Source organism: Anoplopoma fimbria, chromosome 14, assembly GCF_027596085.1.
Source record: "Anoplopoma fimbria isolate UVic2021 breed Golden Eagle Sablefish chromosome 14, Afim_UVic_2022, whole genome shotgun sequence".
Lineage (NCBI taxonomy): Eukaryota > Metazoa > Chordata > Actinopteri > Perciformes > Anoplopomatidae > Anoplopoma > Anoplopoma fimbria.
This window is the reverse complement of record NC_072462.1, coordinates 19,041,921-19,064,830: the sequence shown is the minus strand read 5'-3', so window position 1 is coordinate 19,064,830 and position 22,910 is coordinate 19,041,921. Positions and strand designations below refer to the sequence as shown.

Genomic DNA, 22,910 nt, shown 5'->3' with positions numbered 1-22,910 from the left:
TATCTATCTATCTATCTATCTATCTATCTATCTATCTATCTATCTATCTATCTATCTATCTATCTATCTATCTATCTATCTATTCAATTCAATTCAATTCAGTTTATTTTGTAAAGCCTAGAATCACAAATTACAAATTTGCCTCAGAGGGCTTTACAATCTGTGCACATGCGACATCCTCTGTCCTTCCCTCACATCGGCACAGGAAAAACTCCCCTAAATCCCCTAGATCTATCTATCTATCTATCTATCTATCTATCTATCTATCTATCTATCTATCTATCTATCTATCTATCTATCTATCTATCTATCTATCTATCTCTCTCTCTCTATCTCTCTCTCTCTCTCTCTCTCTCTCTCTCTCTCTCTCTCTCTCTCTCTCTCTCTCAGTCGCACACCCACGCATCGCCTGCAGCCCACGTGGTTCAGACGGACCGGGACCCCGGATCATTGGCAGACGGCCTGAGGGGGATGCGCCCTCCCCTCCCTTCCATCAATGGACCAAACAGAACTGCTTGGACTTGCCTTGTCAGACTGAGCCTCAGATATATAAGGAGCAGGCTGAGGAGGTTTCAGTCGCCGTGAATGCCATCCACCCCTCACCCACACACACACACACACACACACACACACACACACATACACACGCACATATACACCCACCCAACCACAAAAACACATTCTCCCCAGGACTTCACACAGTCCCCCCCTCATAGTCTGACCGGATGAGTTACCCGGTGGACGCGGTAGGTAGCCCCTTCAGGAGAAGTATGGATACTAGGACGACCGGCTACGGGTACAGCCGCTCCGGCAGCTCCCCCTCCAGCGGCTTTCGCTCCCAGTCTTGGTCCCGGGCAAGCCCCGGCTCCACCATGACCACGTCCTACAAGAGGAGCGTGAACATGCCGGTGTCCCGAGCCTACAGCTCAACGGTGCTCAGCTCCGCCGACAGCGTTGATTACAACCAAACCTCCATCCTGAACGGAGACTACAAGCGATCTAACGAGAAGGAGCAACTCCAGGGGCTCAACGACCGGTTTGTGGTTTACATCGACAAGGTGCACTACCTGGAGCAGCAGAACAAGCAGATCGAGGCGGAGATCCAGGCAATGCGGCAGAAGCAGGTGTCGCGCTCCCAGCTGGGAGACCTCTACGACCAGGAGCTGCTGGAACTGCACTCCGTGCTGGAGCAGATCCACCACGACAAGACGCAAATCCAGCTCGACACCGACCACATCGAGGAGGACATTCAGCGGATCCGGGACCGCTTCGACGAGGAAGCTCGCATCCGGGAGGAGACAGAGGCCATCATCCGCTGCCTGAAGAAGGACACGAACGACTCCGAGTTGGCGAAGTCCGAGTTGGATAAGAAAGTTCAGTCGCTGCAGGACGAGATCGCCTTCATCCGCAACAACCACGAGGAAGAGGTGAGCGAACTCATCGCCCAGATCCAGGAGTCGCAGGTGACCGTGGAGAGGAGAGACCTCCAGAAGACGGACATCACCGAGGCACTGCGGGAGATCCGCTGTGAGCTGGAGGGCCACTCCAACCAGAACCTGCAGCAGGTGGAAAACTGGTTCATGTGCCGCTTCTCCAAGCTGACCGACGCTGCAGAGCAGAACAAGGACGCCATCAAGTCCGCCCGAGATGAGATATCCGACTACCGGCGCCAGCTGCAGTCCAAGACGGTGGAGCTCGAGTCCATCCGCGGGACAAGAGACTCGCTGGAGAGGCAGCTGAATGACATCGAGGACCGCCACAACAGCGACCTGTCCAGCCTGCAGGTAGGAAGCAGCCACGGAGCTGTGCGTAAAGACCCGGTGACATGGTTTGAATATACTTTTTATTTGTTGATATACAACTTATTCGGTGTTCACGTTAATGTTTTGTGTGTTTGAATATGTATCAATACGGGTTTGGGCTGCTATGATCTCCATAGATTGTTAATGTATTGAATTTTCCATTTTTTACCCCTATATCTGTGCGTGTGACGCAGTTTTTATGTAAGGGAGGAAAAAAGTAGCAAACTGACTTATTAAAAGCAAAACTGGTCGTACTTTATTTTCTAAATCATAGTGAAGGTCTATGAATTAAACACATTTTTTCTGCTGCGTAATGATCGCATCATTGCGCTTCCAAGTTACAAGCGCAGGATTTCCTTTACAGATCACACTCAGCAAATAGTTAAAGGGAGACACTGCAGCAGCACACTCCCCCCCATCCCCCCCACCCCTCCCCGTATTGCTGAGTCAGAGGCATGGGTCGATGCAATGGTCTTACATCACACCACTGAGACTTTGGGGGTGGGGGTGGGGTGCATTGACAAGTGTGGAGGCTGTCCTTGAGACAAAAGGCATTCAACATGAATTAATACTGTGTTGCGTCAGATTATATTAAAGCAACAGGGTTTGGTGCACAGCGTTTATTTAAATGACCAAGGCAAATAAAAGTTGGCTAAATTGACACAGGTTACGTTTAATTTAAAGGTCAATTCGTAAAAAATTATTAATAAAATAAATTGTTTTCGAAATCTCTGTAAAACTGATTCTTGGTAATCAATGAAGGTGACTTTCAAAACTGCATAAATGAATCTGCAAAAGAGGGCGAAGCTTCGCTCTGCATGTCATCTTGTTGTCCATAATCAACCTTGTATTGTGTACTGCTCTGTTTTCTCAGGAGACAATTCACCAGCTGGATAATGAGCTCAAGAGCACCAAATGGGAGATGGCTCGTCACCTGCGCGAGTACCAGGACCTGCTCAATGTCAAGATGGCCTTGGACATTGAGATTGCTGCATACAGGTAGCTATATACTGACATGCAATTGACATTTTTTTTAGTAGCAGAAATAATATTTGCATTCATTTCATAAAAGCGGTACCATTCTCTGTCTCAAAAGAGATTACTGAATATATTATGTATACATTTGCTTTAATCAGGAAACTCCTAGAGGGCGAGGAGACCCACTTCAGCACTTTCCCTTATCGTCAGGCGGTCACCCCCACCAAAATCTCTAAACCTAAATCAAACCTCCCCAAGATGAAGGTCCACCACAAGTTTGTAGAGGAGATCATCGAAGAGACAAAGGTGGAGGATGAGAAGTTAGACATCGACGAGGCCCTGGCCGAAATAGCACAGGAGCTGTCCGCCACCCTCGGAGGAGGGGGAGATGAGGCTGAGGAAGAGGAGGGGGAAGAAGAAGGAGAGGGGGAGGAAGCAGAGGCAGAGGGCGAGGGGGAAGAGGGAGAGGTCGTGGAGGAGGAAGTTGTAGCCGCCACTGAAGCCAAAGTTACTTCCAGCGAACCCGCCGAGGAGGAAGAGGAGCAGGATGAAAAAGATGGCGATAAGGAAGAAGAGGGTGAGGGAGAAGGGGGTGTAGAAGGAGATAAGGAAGAATGTGAGGGAGAGGACGAGGGAGAAAAGGGAGATGATGCAGAGGGAGGAGATAAAGAAGAAGAGGGAGAGGAGGTAGTTGAGGAGACGGTCTTGTGCTCCAAAGCTCCAGAATCTAAAGCCTCTCCTGACAAAGAGAAGGCCGGAGACAAAGAAGGCAGCGGAGATGAAGAGGAAACAGCTGCTGAAGAGGAGGATGGCGAACAGGATGAAGATGCAGGTAGTGACAAAGCATCCAAAAGCGGTGATGAGAAAGAGGACAAAGATGATGCAGACAAAGGCAAGAAAAGCGAAAAAGATGAGAAGTCAACAGATGAGAAAGCAGAAGAAGTTGTAGCCAAGACAGAAGCACCGAAAACAGAAGCTGCAAAGCCAGAGGCCAAGAAGGAAGAAGCTGCCAAAACCGAGGCAACAAAACCAGATTCCCTAAAGTCTGAATCCCCAAAACCAGATTCCCTAAAGCCTGAATCCCCAAAGTCTGAATCCCCTAAACCTGAATCCCCTAAACCTGAATCCCCCAAGTCTGAATCCCCTAAACCTGAATCCCCCAAGTCTGAATCCCCTAAACCTGAATCCCCCAAGTCTGAATCCCCTAGACCTGAGTCCCTTAAATCTGATTCTCCTAAACCTGCACCTCCTAAGTCTGAGTCCCCCAAAGAAGGCTCACCAAAGGATGGATCCCCAAAACTAGGCTCCCCAAAAACCGAGTCCCCCAAGTTGGGCTCCCCAAAAGCCGAATCTCCAAAGGCTGAATCCCCCAAAGCCGAATCTCCAAAGGTTGAATCCCCCAAAGCCGAATCTCCAAAGGCTGAATCCCCCAAGTCTGAATCCCCTAGACCTGAGTCCCTTAAATCTGATTCTCCTAAACCTGCACCTCCTAAGTCTGAGTCCCCCAAAGAAGGCTCACCAAAGGATGGATCCCCAAAACTAGGCTCCCCAAAAACCGAGTCCCCCAAGTTGGGCTCCCCAAAAGCCGAATCTCCAAAGGCTGAATCCCCCAAAGCCGAATCTCCAAAGGTTGAATCCCCCAAAGCCGAATCTCCAAAGGTTGAATCCCCCAAAGCCGAATCTCCAAAGGCTGAATCCCCCAAGTCTGAATCCCCTAGACCTGAGTCCCTTAAATCTGATTCTCCTAAACCTGCACCTCCTAAGTCTGAGTCCCCCAAAGAAGGCTCACCAAAGGATGGATCCCCAAAACTAGGCTCCCCAAAAACCGAGTCCCCCAAGTTGGGCTCCCCAAAAGCCGAATCTCCAAAGGCTGAATCCCCCAAAGCCGAATCTCCAAAGGTTGAATCCCCCAAAGCCGAATCTCCAAAGGTTGAATCCCCCAAAGCCGAATCTCCAAAGGCTGAATCCCCAAGTCTGAATCCCCTAGACCTGAGTCCCTTAAATCTGATTCTCCTAAACCTGCACCTCCTAAGTCTGAGTCCCCCAAAGAAGGCTCACCAAAGGATGGATCCCCAAAACTAGGCTCCCCAAAAATCGAGTCCCCCAAGTTGGGCTCCCCAAAAGCCGAATCTCCAAAGGCTGAATCCCCCAAAGCCGAATCTCCAAAGGTTGAATCCCCCAAAGCCGAATCTCCAAAGGTTGAATCCCCCAAAGCCGAATCTCCAAAGGCTGAATCCCCCAAGTCTGAATCCCCTAGACCTGAGTCCCTTAAATCTGATTCTCCTAAACCTGCACCTCCTAAGTCTGAGTCCCCCAAAGAAGGCTCACCAAAGGATGGATCCCCAAAACTAGGCTCCCCAAAAACCGAGTCCCCCAAGTTGGGCTCCCCAAAAGCCGAATCTCCAAAGGCTGAATCCCCCAAAGCCGAATCTCCAAAGGTTGAATCCCCCAAAGCCGAATCTCCAAAGGTTGAATCCCCCAAAGCCGAATCTCCAAAGGCTGAATCCCCCAAAGCCGAATCTCCAAAGGCTGAATCCCCCAAAGCCGAATCTCCAAAGGCTGAATCCCCCAAAGCCGAATCTCCAAAGGTTGAATCCCCCAAAGCCGAATCTCCAAAGGCTGAATCCCCCAAAGCCGAATCTCCAAAGGCTGAATCCCCAAAGACCGCCAAGCCTGAGGCCCCTAAAGCTGCTGAGGAGAAATCAGAGAAAAAGAGCGAGGATGTAGAAAAGAAAGATGTAGCCATGAATGGCGATGTAGACAAGAGCAGCCCTGAAGAGAAAGAGCAGAAGGACGAGGAAAAAGAAGACGACATTATCGCTAACGGTATGGACGAAAGTCCCGTCAAGGATGATGGCAGCCAGAAAGTGGTGATCACCAAAACCGTGGAGACCATCACCACCGAAGAGGACGGATCCAAGCATGTCACCAAATCTGTCACTGTGACCGAGACAGTGAAGGATGAGGTGGAGGAGGTGGTCGAGGAGAAGCTCGTCACCGCCAAGAAGACGGAGAAGCACTCCACCCAGTCCATCAAGCAGGTGACAGAGAGCGAATGAGCAGACTTCCGGCGGCTGATCCCAGAGGAGGGAAACAGGGAGATAAGCAATCATCCCTGAACCAACATAACAAAAGAAAATCATACAGCTAGAGCGATGTAATAAAGATAACCACTCGCAAACAAATCATAGAGAGAAGCCAAAACGTAAATGCTACAAATTTCAAAAAAATGCATGTTGAGTGACAGCTTAAAAAAAACGGGCTTTGCTGCAAACGCGGTAAGGAGCTAGCGACTGATACATTTAAAAATGATCTTCTTTCTCTCTTTTCTGCAGTTCACGGGCAAGCTCATGGGAGGGAGGGGAGGGGGGTCTCTCTGCATGCTAGCTCAGGAGAGGGGAGAACTTTCCTCTCGTCCGTATGTATGCTAGAAACACACTGTAAAAAGAGTAAATATGTAAAAGGAATAAATATATTGCGGGTGGGACAGTGACAGAGATATTATTCAAGTTGAAAGGTTTTTGGAGTTTAAGTAAAGGGGGTGAGGAGGGTGGGTGGGGGGTGGAAAGGGGGACACACGCAGATGGGAGGGTCCTCTACACAGACACTCCGCTTTACTGAAGAAGCCTTACTTGACATGTGAAGATAACAACTGAGCCAAAAAAGGCAAACTAACAACAAACACACCACATACAGAGAAGAAAGAGACGGGCAGCGATATTAAACACATGCCCATATACATCCTGTTAAAGCTTAACAAACTGAAGAAACTCCTAGCCTTAAACATGCTTTTTATCAATGTCTGTTATGCTGCACGGTGGTGTAGTGGTTAGCACTGTCGCCTCACAGCAAGAGGGGCCGGGGTTCAATTCCCGGGCTGGACAAGTCCAAAGACATGCAGCTTAGGTGCATTGAAGACTCTAAATTGCCCGTAGGTGTGGATGTGAGTGTGAATGGTTGTTTGTCTCTATATGTCAGCCCTGTGACAGACTGGTGACCTGTCCAGGGTGAACCCTGCCTTCGCCCATTGACAGCTGAGATCGGCTCCAGCACCACTGCAACCCTTAACTGGATAAGCAGGTTACGGAAAATGGATGGAATGGATGGATGTTATGTTTACCTGAGTGCAACTAAAAAAAAAAATAACAACTGTAAATGCGCAGATTCATGCATTCTTGTATGCATAGGATGGACTTGAATTTCAATAAAGAAATAAATGAGGTGCTACTGTTTGCTATCCCATGACTTTACTCATTATGAACAATTTCCCAGAAGCATTTGCTCAATAAATGTCATAATGAAGTAAAAAAACAAAGTTTGTTTTCTTGTTATTTTACATGAATGAAGTCATATTTTTGCTTATACATATATTCAACATTACATTAGAGTAGTTACAATAAGTAGTTAGTAAGTGGTTGAAAGTATTACAACTTGTCAGAAAAGAGCTTTATAATAAATGTTTTGTTATGAAATGAATGGCTTTAGGTAAAAAAAAAGAGTATTATATCCTATATAACCTATAATAGGTTCAAGCTTCATTCATTGTGATTCTACACACACACACACACACACACACACACACACACACACACACACACACACACACACACACACACACACACACACACACACACACACACACACACACACACACACGACATACAAGACACACAAGTGAGACAAGACACAGTTTTAGATGACCTACATATACGCCTTTATGGATTTCACACTTAACCAGATCGAGTTCTAGGTGCCACATAAATGTGTATAATGTAATGCTGTATTAAGATTTACGATTATCTGAAATCTGACCAAAATTATTTCATCATAGAAAGCAGCTCTTAAATATTTACAAGAAAATTGAATCTGACAAATTTGCAAATGATGTCCTTTGGAAAAAAAATCACCAAGAATGTAATTTATCTAATCTAATATTAAAAAGTATGACCATGCTGAAAGGATAGGCAATATTACATTTTTTGGCTTATGGTTACTGCTGAAAGATACTTCTTCAGATTCCAATTAAATTGATGTTCTGCTGAACTACTTTGCCAACAGTTTTTAATATTGTGTGGCTTTGTTTTTTTTTTTTGTCAACAGCAAAATACCCAACGGATGTTATCTACTAAGTGCAAAGAAATACCACTGCAGTAGTTTTTTTAATCCACCACCAGGGCTGTTTGCACCAAACCTGATGCAGAGAGCTTTCTGCTGCAGACTGTCTAAACTTAACATCGACCCAAGGGAGTAAAATAACAGAGCAGCTGATGGGTGATGCCAGGTGTCAGAGGATAATGTGCATCAGTGGGTGTTTGTTCCGATGTTCTCTTATCACATTAGAGAAGATTATATATGTACTTGTACTTGTGACTGAAAAACTGTTACTACTAGTCTTTTGTGTAAAAGTAGTCATTTCAGGTAACTGCAAAAACGAGCTTATGGGTCATCTTGTATCAAGACATGATTACTTTCAATGAGGGCCTTTTTTGTATTTAACACGTAAAAGGAAAAATAAAAAAGAGCAGACTTTCACGCCAGAGTAATCATTATCATCATTATTTATCTTAGTTTGTCAGTAAAAGCATTCAATAACGGTTAATAATAATAATAATAATAATAATAATAATAATAATAATAATAATAATAATAATATTGTCAATAATGGGAATCAGTCACTTCTGCTTTGACACATTAAGAATAGGACTACAGTGGGGGAAATAATTATTTGATCCCTTGCCGATTTAAGTTTGCCCACTGACAAAGAAATGAACGATCTATAATTGTTATGGTAGGTTTATTTTAACATTGAGAGACAGAATATCAAAAATTTTTTTTTCCAGAAAATCACATTATATAAAAGTTATAAATTGATTGGCATTTGATCGAGTGAAATAAGTATTTGATCCCCTAACAAAACATGACTCAGTACTTGGTGGAGAAACCGTTGTTGGCAAGCACAGAGGTCAGATTTGCGCACATCTCAGGAGGGATTTTGGTCCACTCCTCTTTGCAGATCTTCTCCAAATCCTGAAGGTTTCGAGGCTGTCGCTTGGCAACTCTAAGCTTCAGCTCCCTCCACAGATTTTCTATGGGATTAAGGTCCGGAGACTGGCTAGGCCACTCCATGACCTTAATGTGCTTCTTCTTGAGCCACTCCTTTGTTGCCTTGGCCGTATGTTTTGGGTCATTGTCGTGCTGGAAGACCCATCCACAACCCATTTTCAGTGTCCTGGCTGAGGGAAGGAGGTTGTTGCCCAGGATTTCACGGTACATGGCCCCGTCCATCCTCCCCTCGATGCGGTGAAGTCGTCCTGTCCCCTTAGCAGAGAAACACCCCCAAAGCATAATGTTTCCACCTCCATGCTTGACGGTGGGGATGGTGTTCTTGGGGTTATAATCAGCATTTCTCTTCCTCCAAACACGGCAAGTTGAGTTGATGCCAAATAGCTCGATTTTGGTCTCATCTGACCACATTACCTTCTCCCAAGCCTTCTCTGAATCATTCAGGTGTTCATTGGCAGACTTCAGACGGGCCTGTACATGTGCCTTCTTGAGCAGGGGGACCTTGCAGGCGCTGCAGGATTTTAATCCATTACGGCGTAGTGTGTTACCAATGGTTTTCTTGGTGACTGTGGTCCCAGCTGTCTTGAGATCATTAACAAGTTCCTCCCGTGTAGTTCTGGGCTGATCCCTCACCTTTCTCATGATCATCGATACCCCACGAGGCGAGATCTTGCGTGGAGCCCCAGACCGAGGGCGATTGATGGTCATTTTGTGTTTCTTCCATTTCAGAATAATCGCACCAACAGTTGTCTCCTTCTCACCAAGCTGCTTTCCGATGGTCTTGTAGCCCATTCCAGCCTTGTGCAGGTCCACAATCTTTGCCCCGACGTCCTTAGACAGCTCTTTGGTCTTGCCCATGGTGGAGAAGTTGGAATCTGATTGATTGATTCTGTGGACAGGTGTCTTTTAAACAGGTAATGAATTGAGACAGATGTCTTTCATACAGGTAACGAGTTGAGATTCAGAGTACTTTCTTAAAGTGAAAGGACTAATCTAACCGGTCTGTGGGAGCCAGAATTATTGCTGGTTGGTAGGGGCTCAAATACTTATTTCACTCAATCAAATGCAAATCAATTTATAACTTTTATATAATGTGATTTTCTGGATTATTTTTTTTATATTCTGTCTCTCACTGTTAAAATAAACCTACCATAACAATTATAGATCGTTCATTTCTTTGTCAGTGGGCAAACTTACAAAATCGGCAAGGGATCAAATAATTATTTCCCCCACTGTATATGTAACTTTTGAAAAGAAAACCACATTGTTTCTCTTATATAGGAACAGTGAAAATACAGATGTGCTCAATTAAGCCCTACTTAATGGGATTTAGCCTCTACTACTAGCCTTGATGTTAGCTAAAATTAGCTCAATTCAGCAAACTTAAGTTTGAGTCATTTAATTCCGTTTTTCTGTGAAGTGTTGCACTATGTTTAGCATTTACAATCATCCTGTAATCACCATTTACGCTGTTCATACACTATAGTCATTGGTTTAAATTAATAGATAATAACGGATATCGTTTGCCTCCACTCTATTACTTCATGGACTGTATAGTTAACTATAGTTAACCCCTTAACTGGAAATGGGTCACGAGCCAAGGTCGCGAGCAGGAACAACAAACTCCTCGAGAGGTATAACGTACTGGGTTAACTTCCTGTTTTACATTTGTGATAAACCAATTAAAATGAATTTATATTACATGCTATATTGTAATTTAACGGGAACACAAGTAGTTGAGAGTTGTAAAGGCAGTTTCAAAGCAGTTGCCAACACTAACGTTACTTAACTATCCACTATAAGCTACAGGTCATATCAGACCAACTAATGCTGTAGCAGCAAAAACCCCGGTTGTAATACATTTAATAATAGAGGTTTTTATTAGAGTTCGGCTGATTTTCCAACAGTCAGCAGTTGCAGCAGCAGCTAATAACGCTCATTTAATGGAAGTAAGTGGGGTAATTCAAAAACCCCTTAACGCTGATTGCAGCAATTTAAAACAAAGATGGCACACATTTACACATAACACATAAGTGATAAAAACAAGTTTTCTTCAGTATCAAAGTAATGCAGTTTTATTTTTCTGTACATCCATGGATAATGTTACATTGCAAACAGGAACTGGTAATAGTTAATTCGTCATTTTGTAATGGTGCCAAAATACAAAGTAATATAGGATTTAAAAAAAAAAAAGGGGCTCAAGTAAGCCACATACGTAGACTGTGGAGCCTACAGCATTACACGCCTCAACTTTATACTTCCTGTTTACATCCACCAAAGCATTATGGGAGCTGCAATTCCAGGATTACAACCCATATAGATGACCAACATTAAAAGGGGTGTGACAAGATTAATATTATTATTTTGTAGAGAGAGAGAGAGAGAGAGAGAGAGAGAGAGAGAGAGAGAGAGAGATGTATATAGGTATAGGTATACCATTTATTTATCTATATTAAAAATAGTTTTGGAGGGGTTGTGTGCGGGTCCCCTTTGCTCTTGAATTAGTTTATAATTAGTCACTGACAGTGTTTCTAATGGCCTGAGTGACTGGGAAACAAGGAATTAATGAATGACACATGCTAACATGTCTAACCTACAAAACAGCTGTTTTTACAGAGATAAAGGATGTTTAAAGTTATATCAGGACTTGTTTATGGTTCACCAAAGCACAAAATCAGTGACACACATGGCTTTAAGAGGTGTTTATTAAACCACCATAATCTCACACACTCACTTTTGAACTCAGCAATTATACATATTACACTCATCAGGAAGTGTGCAACCAGACCTTTATGGACTATTGGTATTGGCAAGCAGTTAACCTTGATTTGTTGCTGCAAATGGCTATTGGACTGTTTTATTGAGCACCATGTTAACAAGCAGGTTTGAGAGGATAGCGTAGATGCCTCTACTGGTTATTGAGCTAATGAACAGTCTTGATTGAAGTTGTCTGCTGCTACTGGTTTACTTTTCACCCTTTGTGCTTGTTTCTTCTGCAGCTTCCGGTTTGGCTACTTTTTCTTCCTCTTTCTCCTTTTTGGCTTCAGCTTTGACTTCTGTTTTCACAGCAGCTTTTTCATCTTTGTCGTCTTTCTTGGCATCCACTTTTTCTTCTTTCTCTTCACTTTTCTTTACCTCTTCCTTCTCCTCTTTTTCTTCTTCTTTTGCATCCTCATCTTTGTCATCGCTTCCTTCTGTTTTTACCTCCTCTTGGGTTTCCTCTTTAACCTCGGTCTCCTCTGCTTCTGCTTTGTCCTCTTTTTCCCCGTCATCTTCAGCGGCCTCTGTCACTTCTTCCTTGGGCTCCTCCTCACCACCTGCGTCAATATATGAGAATTGTATTAATATTTGTCATTAAATATTATTAATTAAATAATTAGATTGAGAAAATTACAGAACATAATCAAAAACAATGCACTAACCCTCCTCTTCCTCCTTTGTCTCCTCTGTCTCTTCTCCTCCCTCTTCTTCCTTCTCCTCCTCCTCCTCTTTTACCTCCTCCTCTGCTTCCTCCTCCTCCACCTCCTCTTCCCCAGGTGGGCTGGCCTCTGCTTTCTGGGCGTGGCTGGCAGAGATGATCCCCTCGGTGGTGCTGAAGCTGGAGCTGAGGAGGTGTGATGTCATCAGGTAGGAGGTGCTAGAACTCAGGCTGGAAAGGACGGGCCGGGTGAAGGAGGGCACCGAGTAACTGTGGCTGTACAGAGAGGACACACTCCCAGGCACTCCTACACTGAAACGAGACTCCTCCCCTTCTAGAAGCTTCCTGTAGAGGTTGGGGAAAAGAAATGTGATGAGTAATGCAGGCCATGGGGACTCAGTGAGTTGATTAGGGCTTTATCCCAGAATGTGTTTACCAAAATAAAACGTTGCCTGCTCTTTTTGATTTTATTATCCCATGCTGAGAGCCTGAACAAATTCTACATTTAGTTATGCCATAAACTTTGCAGATATAAAACGTTAGATATACTCCATCTTAGTTTGAACATATATTTTGACCTTAATCCAGTATGATTTCTCAGACTCACTGCTGCTGCTCCTCACCTGTATGCAGCAATCTCAATGTCCAGAGCCATCTTGACATTCAGAAGGTCCTGGTATTCTTTCAGGTAGCGAGCCATTTCCTGTTTGGTTCCCCTCAGCTCACTCTCCAACTCTGCAATGGTGTCCTAAAAAGAAGACAATGTCAAGTTAGGACTAAAGGACATACAAGGTTAAATGCAATAAAAACCCTTAAGTAATACTTTTTAAGAGTAATAACCCCAAATATCAAAAGATCTGGAAAATAATAACCCATTACGATAGAATACACCACTGACATGCATAGAATCTATCTCAGCGTTCTGCTTGTCCTCCATCTCATGCAGCTGTTTCTCCAGGGATTCATTGATGCCTCTGCACGCATCGATCTCCAGCAGGCGGCCCTGGAGCTGGCGTCGGTACTCTCCTGCTTCGCCCTTGGAGCTTCTCATGGCGTCGCTGTGCTGGGCCACAGTTTCGGTCATGGAGCCCACCTTCCCCCTGAACCACTCTTCTGCTGCTTGCATGTTTTTTGCCGCCAGCCTTTCATACTGGGACCGGATGTCCCTGAGAGCCCCGGAGAGGTCAGGAGTTGCGGCCTCGGACTCCACTGCCACCTGGACACTCATCTGGACCTGGGCCTGAAGCTCAACCACCTCGCCCTCGTGAATCCTCTTGAGGAAGGCCAGCTCCTCCAGCAGACACTCGACGCTCTTCTCCAGGCCAGCCTTAGCTAAGGCAGCCTGGTCAGCCTCGCGGCGGGTGTCCATCAGCCTGCCCTCGGCCTCTTCGCGAGCCAGCACTTCCTCCTCATATCGACCCTGCAAGGCACTTAGGGTCTGCTCCAGCCTCTCTCTCTGTCCCAGGACAGCCTGTTGTTCCGCCCTGGCCTCATCCACAGCAGCTCTCAGGGACCGGGCCTCCTGCTCATACAGCGCTCTCAGGCGGGACGGCTCGGTGTACCTCTGCCTCAGCAGCAGCAGCTCTGACTCCAGAGCCCGGTTCTGCTGCTCCAGCTCACGCACCCTCTCGATGAAGCCGGCAAAGCGGTCGTTGAGGTCCTGCAGCTGGCCGCGCTCTTGGGTGCGAACGGTGCGGAACTCAGAGCTGATCTGGGCGGCCTGGCTGAGCTCCAGCTCCACGGAAGCGGCTTGTGAGGAGGAAGAGAGCAGCACCCGGCCAGGAGAGGAGTACTGCAGACGGGAGGAGGACAGCGGGGAGGCATGGGAGGAGTAGACGGAGTGGGTCCTCCCTCTGGTCACCGCGACACGAGGGGGGGCCTCGGCATACCAGCGCCTGTATGGCGAGGCGGAGTAGAAGGGGTCATATCCGATGCTACTCATGGCTAAAGTGGTGGGAGGACAGGCTGCTCTCCCTCTCCTCTTTGTGTATGTGTGTGTATGTGTGTGTGTGTGTGTGTATGTGTGGAGGTGTAGAAAGGGCTCAGGTTTAAGCCTCGACTGCTTGCTGCAGCAGCAGCCGGTGCTTTTATAGCAGGACAGTGAGCTCTGACGCAAGCGCTTTACCCCAAACTCTGACAATGCATACTCGATAGGCTTTCACTGCAGCGGCAAGAAATGAGACACAGAGGGTCCTTGGGGATATGAGCGTAGGAGGGAAATTAGTTAAAGATAGAGAGTAGAAAAGACAAGACGGAAGAGGTGGCAAAAATACATGTTACATGGATCTATACTTATGTTTGTTTTACTTAAGTTTAAAAAAAAAGAATCAGTTATTTTGACTTGTGCTGCAAAAAACTGTCATACATTTTATTAGGAGTTCCATTTTCTATATAGAACAAAAAAACATGGTTAGACCTGTTTGTTGTGCTATCGTCGCTGCAGGAGAGAGAGGGGAGGGGGGTGCCCTGATATAGAACCGTGACACAGCATCTCTCCTTCTGGTGTAGTGCAAAACTACATCCATAAACTCACAAGGCCTGCAATGATAAAATCCCACCCAAACAGACGATGAGAGGTAACATGTTTAAGACACTATAGACGAAATAGAGAAGAAAAAAATATTCTTAAACGTCTTGGTCCTTCAATAAGATGGCTGTTTGCTTAGAGATTGGTTAATTAGTAGTACACACATATTGTGTCAGTTTTTTCCTTGTGGTTGATAATATTTACTATATATATTCAGCTTTTCTCTTGTCATTTTCTGACTCTGTAAAAGCCATTTTGGTAAACTAGGAACATATACTATCTTAGTATATACAGTTATATACTTATCTAGTTCACCAAAAAAGACCTATATTGATGTAATGAGAAAATGTATGTGCCAGTGTCACAAGATATGTACAGTAAATAATGAATAAGCTATAAAATGTTCTCCTTATGATTGGACGTGGGAGAAAGCAAGCGTTACCATCACTAATGAAACATAAATAATAGAGATAATCTTCATAGTTTGTTAACTTGAATGCAATATTTTTAATCAGTGAAAGAAAAGTGTTTTTTGCCTTTTGTCAGGTTGTTCTTTCAATTCTATAAAAGACAAACAGTCCCTCTCATCTGCAGCACAGATACCCTGGCAGGTCAATTACAACCAGCTGCTGACATGCATTTTCTTTCCTAGTGTGTGTGTGTGTGTGTGTGTGTGTGTGTGTGTGTGTGTGTGTGTGTGTGTGTGTGTGTGTGTGTGTGTGTGTGTGTGTGTGTGTGTGGTGTGCAGGTATGCAGTGGCTCAGTAAAAGTATATGTTGGGAAATTCATCTTGCTTTCAAGCTCCATGCATAAATGAAGTGTATTGCAGTGCTTTTTCAGCAATAACTGTGTATGTGTGTTTTTGTGCCTTTGTGTGTGTTGTGTGTGTGTGTGTGTGTGTGTGTGTGTGTGTGTGTGTGTGTGTGTGTGTGTGTGTGTGTGTGTGTGTGTGCATGATCGCTCCAGTAATTTACCCTATGCAGCAAAGCCCCCCAGTACCTACAGACAGTGCTGTGCCCTTACAGAAGTGAGGCAGGCAGTGAGAGGTGCGGGACTTCAGTGGGAGCTGCATGGACTCTGCTGCAGGCTGAGTCATCGTAACAGTTGTGATCACACAAACTCCCCTGTGTCTTTTCCCCACCCTAACAGCAGCCCGACAATCTGCACCACCAGGGCGTTTTTTGGCATACGAGACGCTTACAGGACACGGGGAAATGAAAGAGAGAAAGTAGAACATTAACTTATCTTCCCAAACAAATTAACTCACCTATAGTGCTAATTTCTAGGTTGTTGCTTGTTCTGCCTGTGAAGCTGATTAACATAAAGGCACAGCCTTAGTCTCAGTATCTAAATATTACATTTAAAGTTCCCATTAACTCCAGGCATCACCATGGTGACCACATCAGATAATTCAGCAACCTTGTAGTGTTACTGTTAGAGTTACAATGTGGGGCCGGTAACAGGCAGTTCAGTTGTTGAGGAAAACTGATTCACTGTCACATGCTTGGTGGCAATAGTAGTGAAGCTTATTAACTTCATAAATAGTATTTTTTACTTTTACTTTTGGCCATTAGGGGCGCTTTGTATAACAAGCTGACAGATACACAGACACCACCAATAATAATACTGCCTGTTTATCATTTACAAGACATGAAACAAAATTTGCTTTAATTGAATTTTTTGGGTGTTAGATTTTTTGCATCACAAGGCAATCACAAAACACATCATTGAGCCAGGCACAATACGAACACTGCTGACATATAGTGTATATTACATCACATAATATGAATAAGCATGTCTTAAATGGGAAAAGAAAGTTCATCAGCTTGATACATTTCTCCAGAATCCAGTGTAACATGATAGGCCTGGCCTACTGAGAACCCAGGCTCAGATTTAACAGTTTAACAGACTGAACTCACATTATGACTTTTTTCTGGAAACCTTATGAATACAAGTCAAATGTTAACTCTCCTTCTCTGTACTCCCATCATCTGGTCTACAACAACTCCTAAAGAAAGTATATGGATATCATACTGCTAGATGTTTGACCATATGTTCAACAGCCACTCTGTAACTTTATCCGTCAGTGGCTCGCATGGCAAGTAGCCTACAACTGGTTTATCAGCTCTTTGTTGCTGCAAAATTGTTGCTTCAGGGGTTGAACAGTAAATGTACCATAGAGCCAAAACCTAGCAGCAGAGCTTGGGATTAATTCTCAGTCATTCCCTTATTGAAAAATGTGTTTATATTAATTTGGCGCCAATTCACCATAGAACCAGAGAAACCCAGCTGTAAAAAGGCACATCCAGTGTTTATCCTGCAACATCATCCTTGTCAGTTCCTACTTTGTGCATTACAGTAACCTAACTCCTTATCAGGCTCATATCAGGCAGTCTGGCATCACGCCTGGAACTCCATTAATATCATATTTTTGGACAATTGTATTTCTCTCATTTTTCTATATATGGATCATAATTTGATTAAGCATGACAGGAGACATTGACTTTACCTCACGTTGTTGGCTCTGTGGCTTCATCAGCACAGCGTACCCCTATCCTGTAAGTCTGAGCCCTTCCCAACATTCGATTTCATGAAGGAAACTGCAGAATATTCGGCTCCGATTATTCGTCGCAGTGGTGTATAAAGTTTCCAGTAGGGTGTAACACGAGACACTTCTCCATTCCAGGCTCAGAAAAACTTTAATCATTGAGTATACTTTAATTATGTTGAAGTGATTGCAGAGACAGGGCAGCACTTTGATCTCTTAGTTTGTAGTCAGCCCCATGCTTGTACAGCATAAATACCATGGTATAAGTTGTAGAAGCTGTATATGTACATCTGACAGTGTATTACTAAACTTTAACTCCTTTGAGATAAAAAAAAAAAGCCAGGTGACATGTTTCATGTAAAACTGAAAGTACAGCAGCTCCTACAGGTCATGGAGAGTAATAACACTTTATAAAACCCCTCTGCCTCGATTTAAGAGACTTAATATTATTTTTCTAAGATATGATTTTACAGGTTGGACCCGGTTGAGCTCCTAAAGATGTGTCAAGATGAAGTTCAAGATCTTTGAGGAGCCTTTTTCCATTTAACTGTAACACTCTAAACACTTTTCTTTATGGTTTTTGCTGTTTCTGCATCTTTTGACTGTTCTTGATTTGTACCTCAATCGTATTAACAATGATTATTATTCGTAAAGAGTAGTGAAAGACTGCGGTGGTTGTCGGTAATATTGAAAGCATTGGCAGCCACATGTAAAGTAAGACAAAGCACATGGGTGCACACTTTATGCAGCTGCTAAGTCAGCTGTATTTTGGCAACAAGTTGCTCATGGATTATCCCCTACCAAAGTGTTGAGCCTGTTATGCCCTGTGAACAAATGTAATGTTTACTAAACATATGAAATTTACACAGTATAATGAGCTGCAGTTTCTCTCCCAGTGATAAAACTGTTTGTTTCAGAATGAGGCGCCTCTCTGCAGCCAACTCTGATCTTTACCCTTTTGCCCCACAGATCTCAGTGTAAAAGTCATGTTGCTATTTTTGGCTTAATATCTGACCTCTGGCCTTCCCAGCCACCACATGTCCAACCAGCCCAGCAGAGGTTTTGTTCTATTGGCTGGCCATGTGTGTCCATCATAGCATGAATGTCTCTCACAGGTGGAGAGTGAAGAGGGCCTGTCTGCTATGCACCACCACCATCCAGGCTGCTATAAAAAGAGCTTGGTATGCCGGCTCAGGCTCACTGTTGGTCAGACAGTGTGTGTGTGTCCGGTGTGTGCACAAGTTAGAAGGGCTGAGGGAACTGTGTTTGGTTTAAGTCAAACTCAAGACACACACTGTAAACATGGCAGCTGCCCATCGTTTGGTTATTGTCCGCCACGGCGAGAGCGCCTGGAACCAAGAGAACCGCTTCTGCGGCTGGTTCGACGCCGACCTCAGTGAGAAGGGTCTGGGGGAGGCCAAGCGTGGAGCCCTGGCCATCAAGGAGGCAGGCCTCAAGTTTGACGTGTGCTATACCTCCGTGCTGAAACGTGCCGTCAAGACCCTGTGGACCATCATGGAGGGCACGGACCAGATGTGGCTGCCCGTGATTCGCACCTGGCGCCTGAATGAGCGTCACTACGGAGGCCTCACCGGCCTCAACAAGGCCGAGACAGCCGAGAAGCACGGAGAGGAGCAGGTGAAGATCTGGCGCCGCTCCTTTGACACCCCACCTCCACCCATGGACAAGGATCACCCTTACAACAAAATCATCAGTGAGGTGAGACAACGGAAACTAAGGGTGTTGGCTAATTTGGAAACAGCAATCTATTTTAGGATTTTATCACTAATCAGAAAATAATATCATAGAGCCCTCCAATGTCTGCCTTATGAATCAGTTATGTAACTTCTGTCATTTGTTGTGGGAGTAAACTACCTTTCACTTACTGCCTCCAGTCCCGGCGCTACAAGAATCTGAAGCCCGGTGAGCTCCCCACATGTGAGTCACTGAAAGACACTATTGCCCGCGCACTGCCTTTCTGGAATGACGTCATCGCGCCTGAAATCAAGTCGGGGAAGAACGTTATCATCGCTGCCCACGGCAACAGCCTCCGTGGCATCGTCAAGCACTTGGAGGGTGAGTACTACAGTTTGTAGGAGGACGACGCTTTAAAAAAGTGTTGAAGTGAAAAGTAGAGGTGAATGTTGACACTAAAAATGTTACACCACAAATTGCAAATAACCCGAATATTTTGGTGTGAAAATAGTTTTCATTGTAAAGGCCAAGACCTAAATAATCACACACACTTGTCTTTGCAAACACACACAGTTGTGGCTTACAGAGCATAAAAATAGCATGCAGGAACTCAGCTGAGGGACAGGAGAGAGGGTCATGAGCCTGGTTCTCATTACAGTCACGACCTTTATGTATAAAGGTCGTACTTTTTCAAGGAGCGGCCAGACATGGATAAGGGAGTTATACAGCCGGAGAGCTTAAAGGGCATAAATGTCAGATAGGAATGGAACTGTAGGTGTCAAGGATGAGAGAAATAAACAGATCAAGTTTCTTAGATCAGAAGTTACAGATTGTTGTGATCAAAATTACTTAAAATACAATCGGATGAAAAGAAAACCTGCAGTGCTGATTCCTTTAATTATGCAACACTATTGTCCTTTTCTGTCTGCCCAGCTGGGCCCCCAGACAGCATTTTACTGTATCAATTACATTCCCTCTCTGTTCTGTCTACTGATCTGCATTTCTATCCGTCTGGTCCGTCTGCCTGTCTTTCCAGGTATGTCCGATGCGGCCATCATGGAGCTGAACCTGCCCACAGGAATTCCAATTGTGTACGAGCTGGACGCAAACCTGAAACCAATAAAGCCCATGGCTTTCCTCGGTGATGAGGAAACCGTAAAGAAGGCCATGGAGGCCGTGGCCGCCCAGGGCAAAGCCAAGAAGTAAGCCTGCGCTGGAAAAAGAGACTGTTTCCCACTTCGTGCTTCAGCCTTTTCCTCCTGTGCATTTCTCCATCATTGTAGTCCATTCCAACTGGGGAAATGTTGAATGGTTCTTTTGGAAATGGGCCATTTTTAGCACATTAGCCCTGTTTGTTTAAATGACAGAGAGATGACCTGCCACTCCAAGCAGACAGCCTGGCCTTACATTTTATGCAGCAACACACACACCACTCAGCCCTTTTAAATTGTGGTCAAGCCCTATGTTAAGGCCACACCACTCTGGCACAACCAATAAAGAAACCATGTTTTTACATAGGGTCTGTTTGATTTCTCCCCTTATCTTATCACGTCGCTCTCTCCCTTTCCTTTCTTCAAATTACATTGTCATCCTTATCTATTATTTCTTTACAGTTTTCCATTTGGAAATCAGCAAAGGCGCTGTGAAATGTTATCCAGGAGGTTAGAGAGGAGGAGGGGGAAGAGAGAGAGAGAGAAGCACATCGGGACAAGTCAGCGGGTTCATCCTGGCAAACTTCCCATGATGCAGCTTGTCTGAGAGTTTTTGCTTATCCTCCCCTACAGTCAGATAACACTGAAACCCACATAGGAGAATGATAATTCTAAGCAATTATTCATAGTGCACTAACTACAGACAGGTGACAGATTAAAATAAAAAAAAACATACAAGTGAGTGTAGGATCATAACAAATACATATGTTTAAATAGTGATTAGGCGTGGTCTCTTTCTGGACAATAATGCCTCCATCTACAGCAAATAAAGGATCACTGAATGGTTGAATGAGTAGGAAAATTATGTTAATTATAACCTATGACCTTTGCAATCACCACCTTAAACCCCATTTGAGATTTTGGACCGATGTCACAGAGCACTCTCCACCACAATCATCAAAACACAGAATGAGGAAATATCTGTAGGAAGGTTAGTGAAGTTTTAGAGACTTGAAACATAAATTCCATTGAGAACTGAAGCTTTTCTTTGGCGTGTAGTGTCCAAACTCAAACACTTGATTTAGTTTTTTATCATTTGTTATCCATCTGTATGGGTAAGATAAACCTTCAACTATAGTTTTTATACATCCCGCATTATGATGGATTCCGGTATGTGTAGTAACAGCAATCCTTTACCCTCTTTCACATGCTACAATAAAGTACCAGAAACACATTACGTTCTGTATCATTCATCACATAGGTTTATTTTAGGAATGGCATGGTTTATGCAAGTTATTACAGACATTTTTTTTCTTAATATTAGATAACACAACATTGGTAAAACACACAGTATCAGACAAAAACACAAAGAGCAGGACTGCAGAGAGGAGGGAAGTTAAGTGATCCCATTTCAGAGTACTATTTGAAGTTGTCATGCCATCTGCTGGCCACTAAGGGGAGCACTGGCTACCTGTGAGTAATGAACAAATCAATCCTGAAGGTGTTGTTGCTTGGGTCAGTGTGTGTGTGTGTGTGTGTGTGTGTGTGTGTGTGTGTGTGTGTGTGTGTGTGTGTGTGTGTGTGTGTGTGTGTGTGTGTGTGTGTGTGTGTGTGTGTGTGTGTGTGTGTGTGTGTGTGTGTGTGTGTGTGTGTGTGTGTGTGTGTGTGTGTGTGTGTGTGTTTTATTATCATATTGGAAAAGGAGCAAGCCTGGCATGGCTGAAACTAAATATTTTAGAGACTGTAACTATTGATAATAGTTAAAATTCAGATTGTTTGAGGTCGTATGTCCTTTTGACAGTCCACGGGTAACCTCAGAAACTGTCTCAGCATCCTATCGCCTTCAGTTGACACTCCTTTTAACATAGGAGTTCGGATTTAAATTAAACACAACTTTATCCTCTGAGGGGGCAGACAGGCACAGTACAGAAAAATCAGATGAAAAGTGTGTTCCGTCAAGCGCGGGCTTTGATGTAGATGAGGATGTTTGGTGCAGTCAATGCTCAAACAAGTTCAGGAGCTCAGTCGTGGTTTAAATCTGAGGCGTTTTGATCAGTAGCAGTTTTAGCAGTGGCTTTCCTCTTGAAAGACTTGAAGAAGCTCGGGAGAGATGCTATCTTGTGTGGGTTTTTCTTGTACGTGACTGCTTCATGGGTTTGTTCTTTGGACGCGTCTACATACTCCGCAGCACTCGTCACATTCTTTTCTATACTGTTGATCAAGTCTCCCTGATGGAAGAAAAGCATAATTAACACCAGTCAGGTCTTGAGACCCTTGACATCGGTATATTCCTTTACATTAGTCATGAATATTTCCAAATAATACAGCCATCTTACCTGAATCTCTAACAGCATGGCAGTGTCGGAAAATATCTCATGCAGCTCTTTGATGCTGGACTCGAGGCAGATGATGTCTTGATGACGAGATTCAATCTCACTCAGAGCCTGGCTTGAAATCAGAGCATCAGAGCTGATCTGTGATAGGAAAAGTACACCAGTGGTTTTTTTTTATAATCAGCATCTGATTAGCTTCTCATGCCATTCTAACTGCATATCTAAGTGATCGACAACAAAAACAAGACATCAGTAGATATTACTAACTATTGCATTGATATTTTTGTCGGCCATAATTGAAGGAAATTCCACTTACATCAGATATGAAGATGGAAAGATTGTCACGGTGCAGCATCTCCTCCAACTCTTCATCGGTTGTCACTTTATCCACTGAA

The 22,910-nt window shown here is 44.3% G+C and overlaps 4 protein-coding genes across 8 annotated transcripts in view; 2 read left to right on the top strand and 2 right to left on the bottom strand.

Annotated features, from left to right (window-relative positions):
* The first annotated feature begins 725 nt into the window (after positions 1-725).
* Positions 726-5,839, top strand: LOC129102599 (neurofilament medium polypeptide-like). Its single transcript, XM_054612817.1, has 4 exons — positions 726-1,784; positions 2,677-2,801; positions 2,939-3,800; positions 5,189-5,839. Exons 1-4 carry the CDS (start codon positions 726-728, stop codon positions 5,837-5,839), a joined length of 2,697 nt encoding a protein of 898 aa, XP_054468792.1.
* Positions 5,840-11,563: 5,724 nt separating this feature from the next.
* nefla (neurofilament light chain a) lies at positions 11,564-14,203 on the bottom strand. 2 transcript variants are annotated; one of them, XM_054612521.1, is made up of 4 exons: positions 13,160-14,203; positions 12,885-13,009; positions 12,266-12,606; positions 11,564-12,160 (listed from the first exon to the last, which is right to left on the bottom strand). In XM_054612521.1, the coding sequence occupies exons 1-4, from the start codon at positions 14,201-14,203 to the stop codon at positions 11,808-11,810; spliced, it is 1,863 nt and encodes a 620-aa protein (XP_054468496.1). In that variant the 3' UTR covers positions 11,564-11,807. The 2 variants fall into 2 exon arrangements, with proteins under 2 accessions (XP_054468496.1, XP_054468497.1); XM_054612522.1 differs by having other exon boundaries at positions 11,564-12,004.
* A 4,435-nt stretch (positions 14,204-18,638) lies between these two features.
* On the top strand, positions 18,639-20,237 carry pgam2 (phosphoglycerate mutase 2 (muscle)). The gene is made up of 3 exons (XM_054612877.1): positions 18,639-19,055; positions 19,232-19,412; positions 20,068-20,237. The coding sequence occupies exons 1-3, from the start codon at positions 18,639-18,641 to the stop codon at positions 20,235-20,237; spliced, it is 768 nt and encodes a 255-aa protein (XP_054468852.1).
* A 1,239-nt stretch (positions 20,238-21,476) lies between these two features.
* Positions 21,477-22,910, bottom strand: part of LOC129102435 (syntaxin-2-like) — a 5,248-nt gene continuing 3,814 nt past the window's right edge. For all 4 annotated transcript variants that reach the window (XM_054612586.1, XM_054612585.1, XM_054612583.1 and 1 more), the window contains 3 exons: positions 22,832-22,905; positions 22,519-22,656; positions 21,477-22,410 (listed from right to left, as the gene is read on the bottom strand). In XM_054612586.1, coding sequence (XP_054468561.1) covers positions 22,204-22,410; positions 22,519-22,656; positions 22,832-22,905 — 419 coding nt within the window. In that variant the 3' untranslated portion in view covers positions 21,477-22,203. The remainder of the gene's footprint in view (positions 22,411-22,518; positions 22,657-22,831; positions 22,906-22,910) is intronic.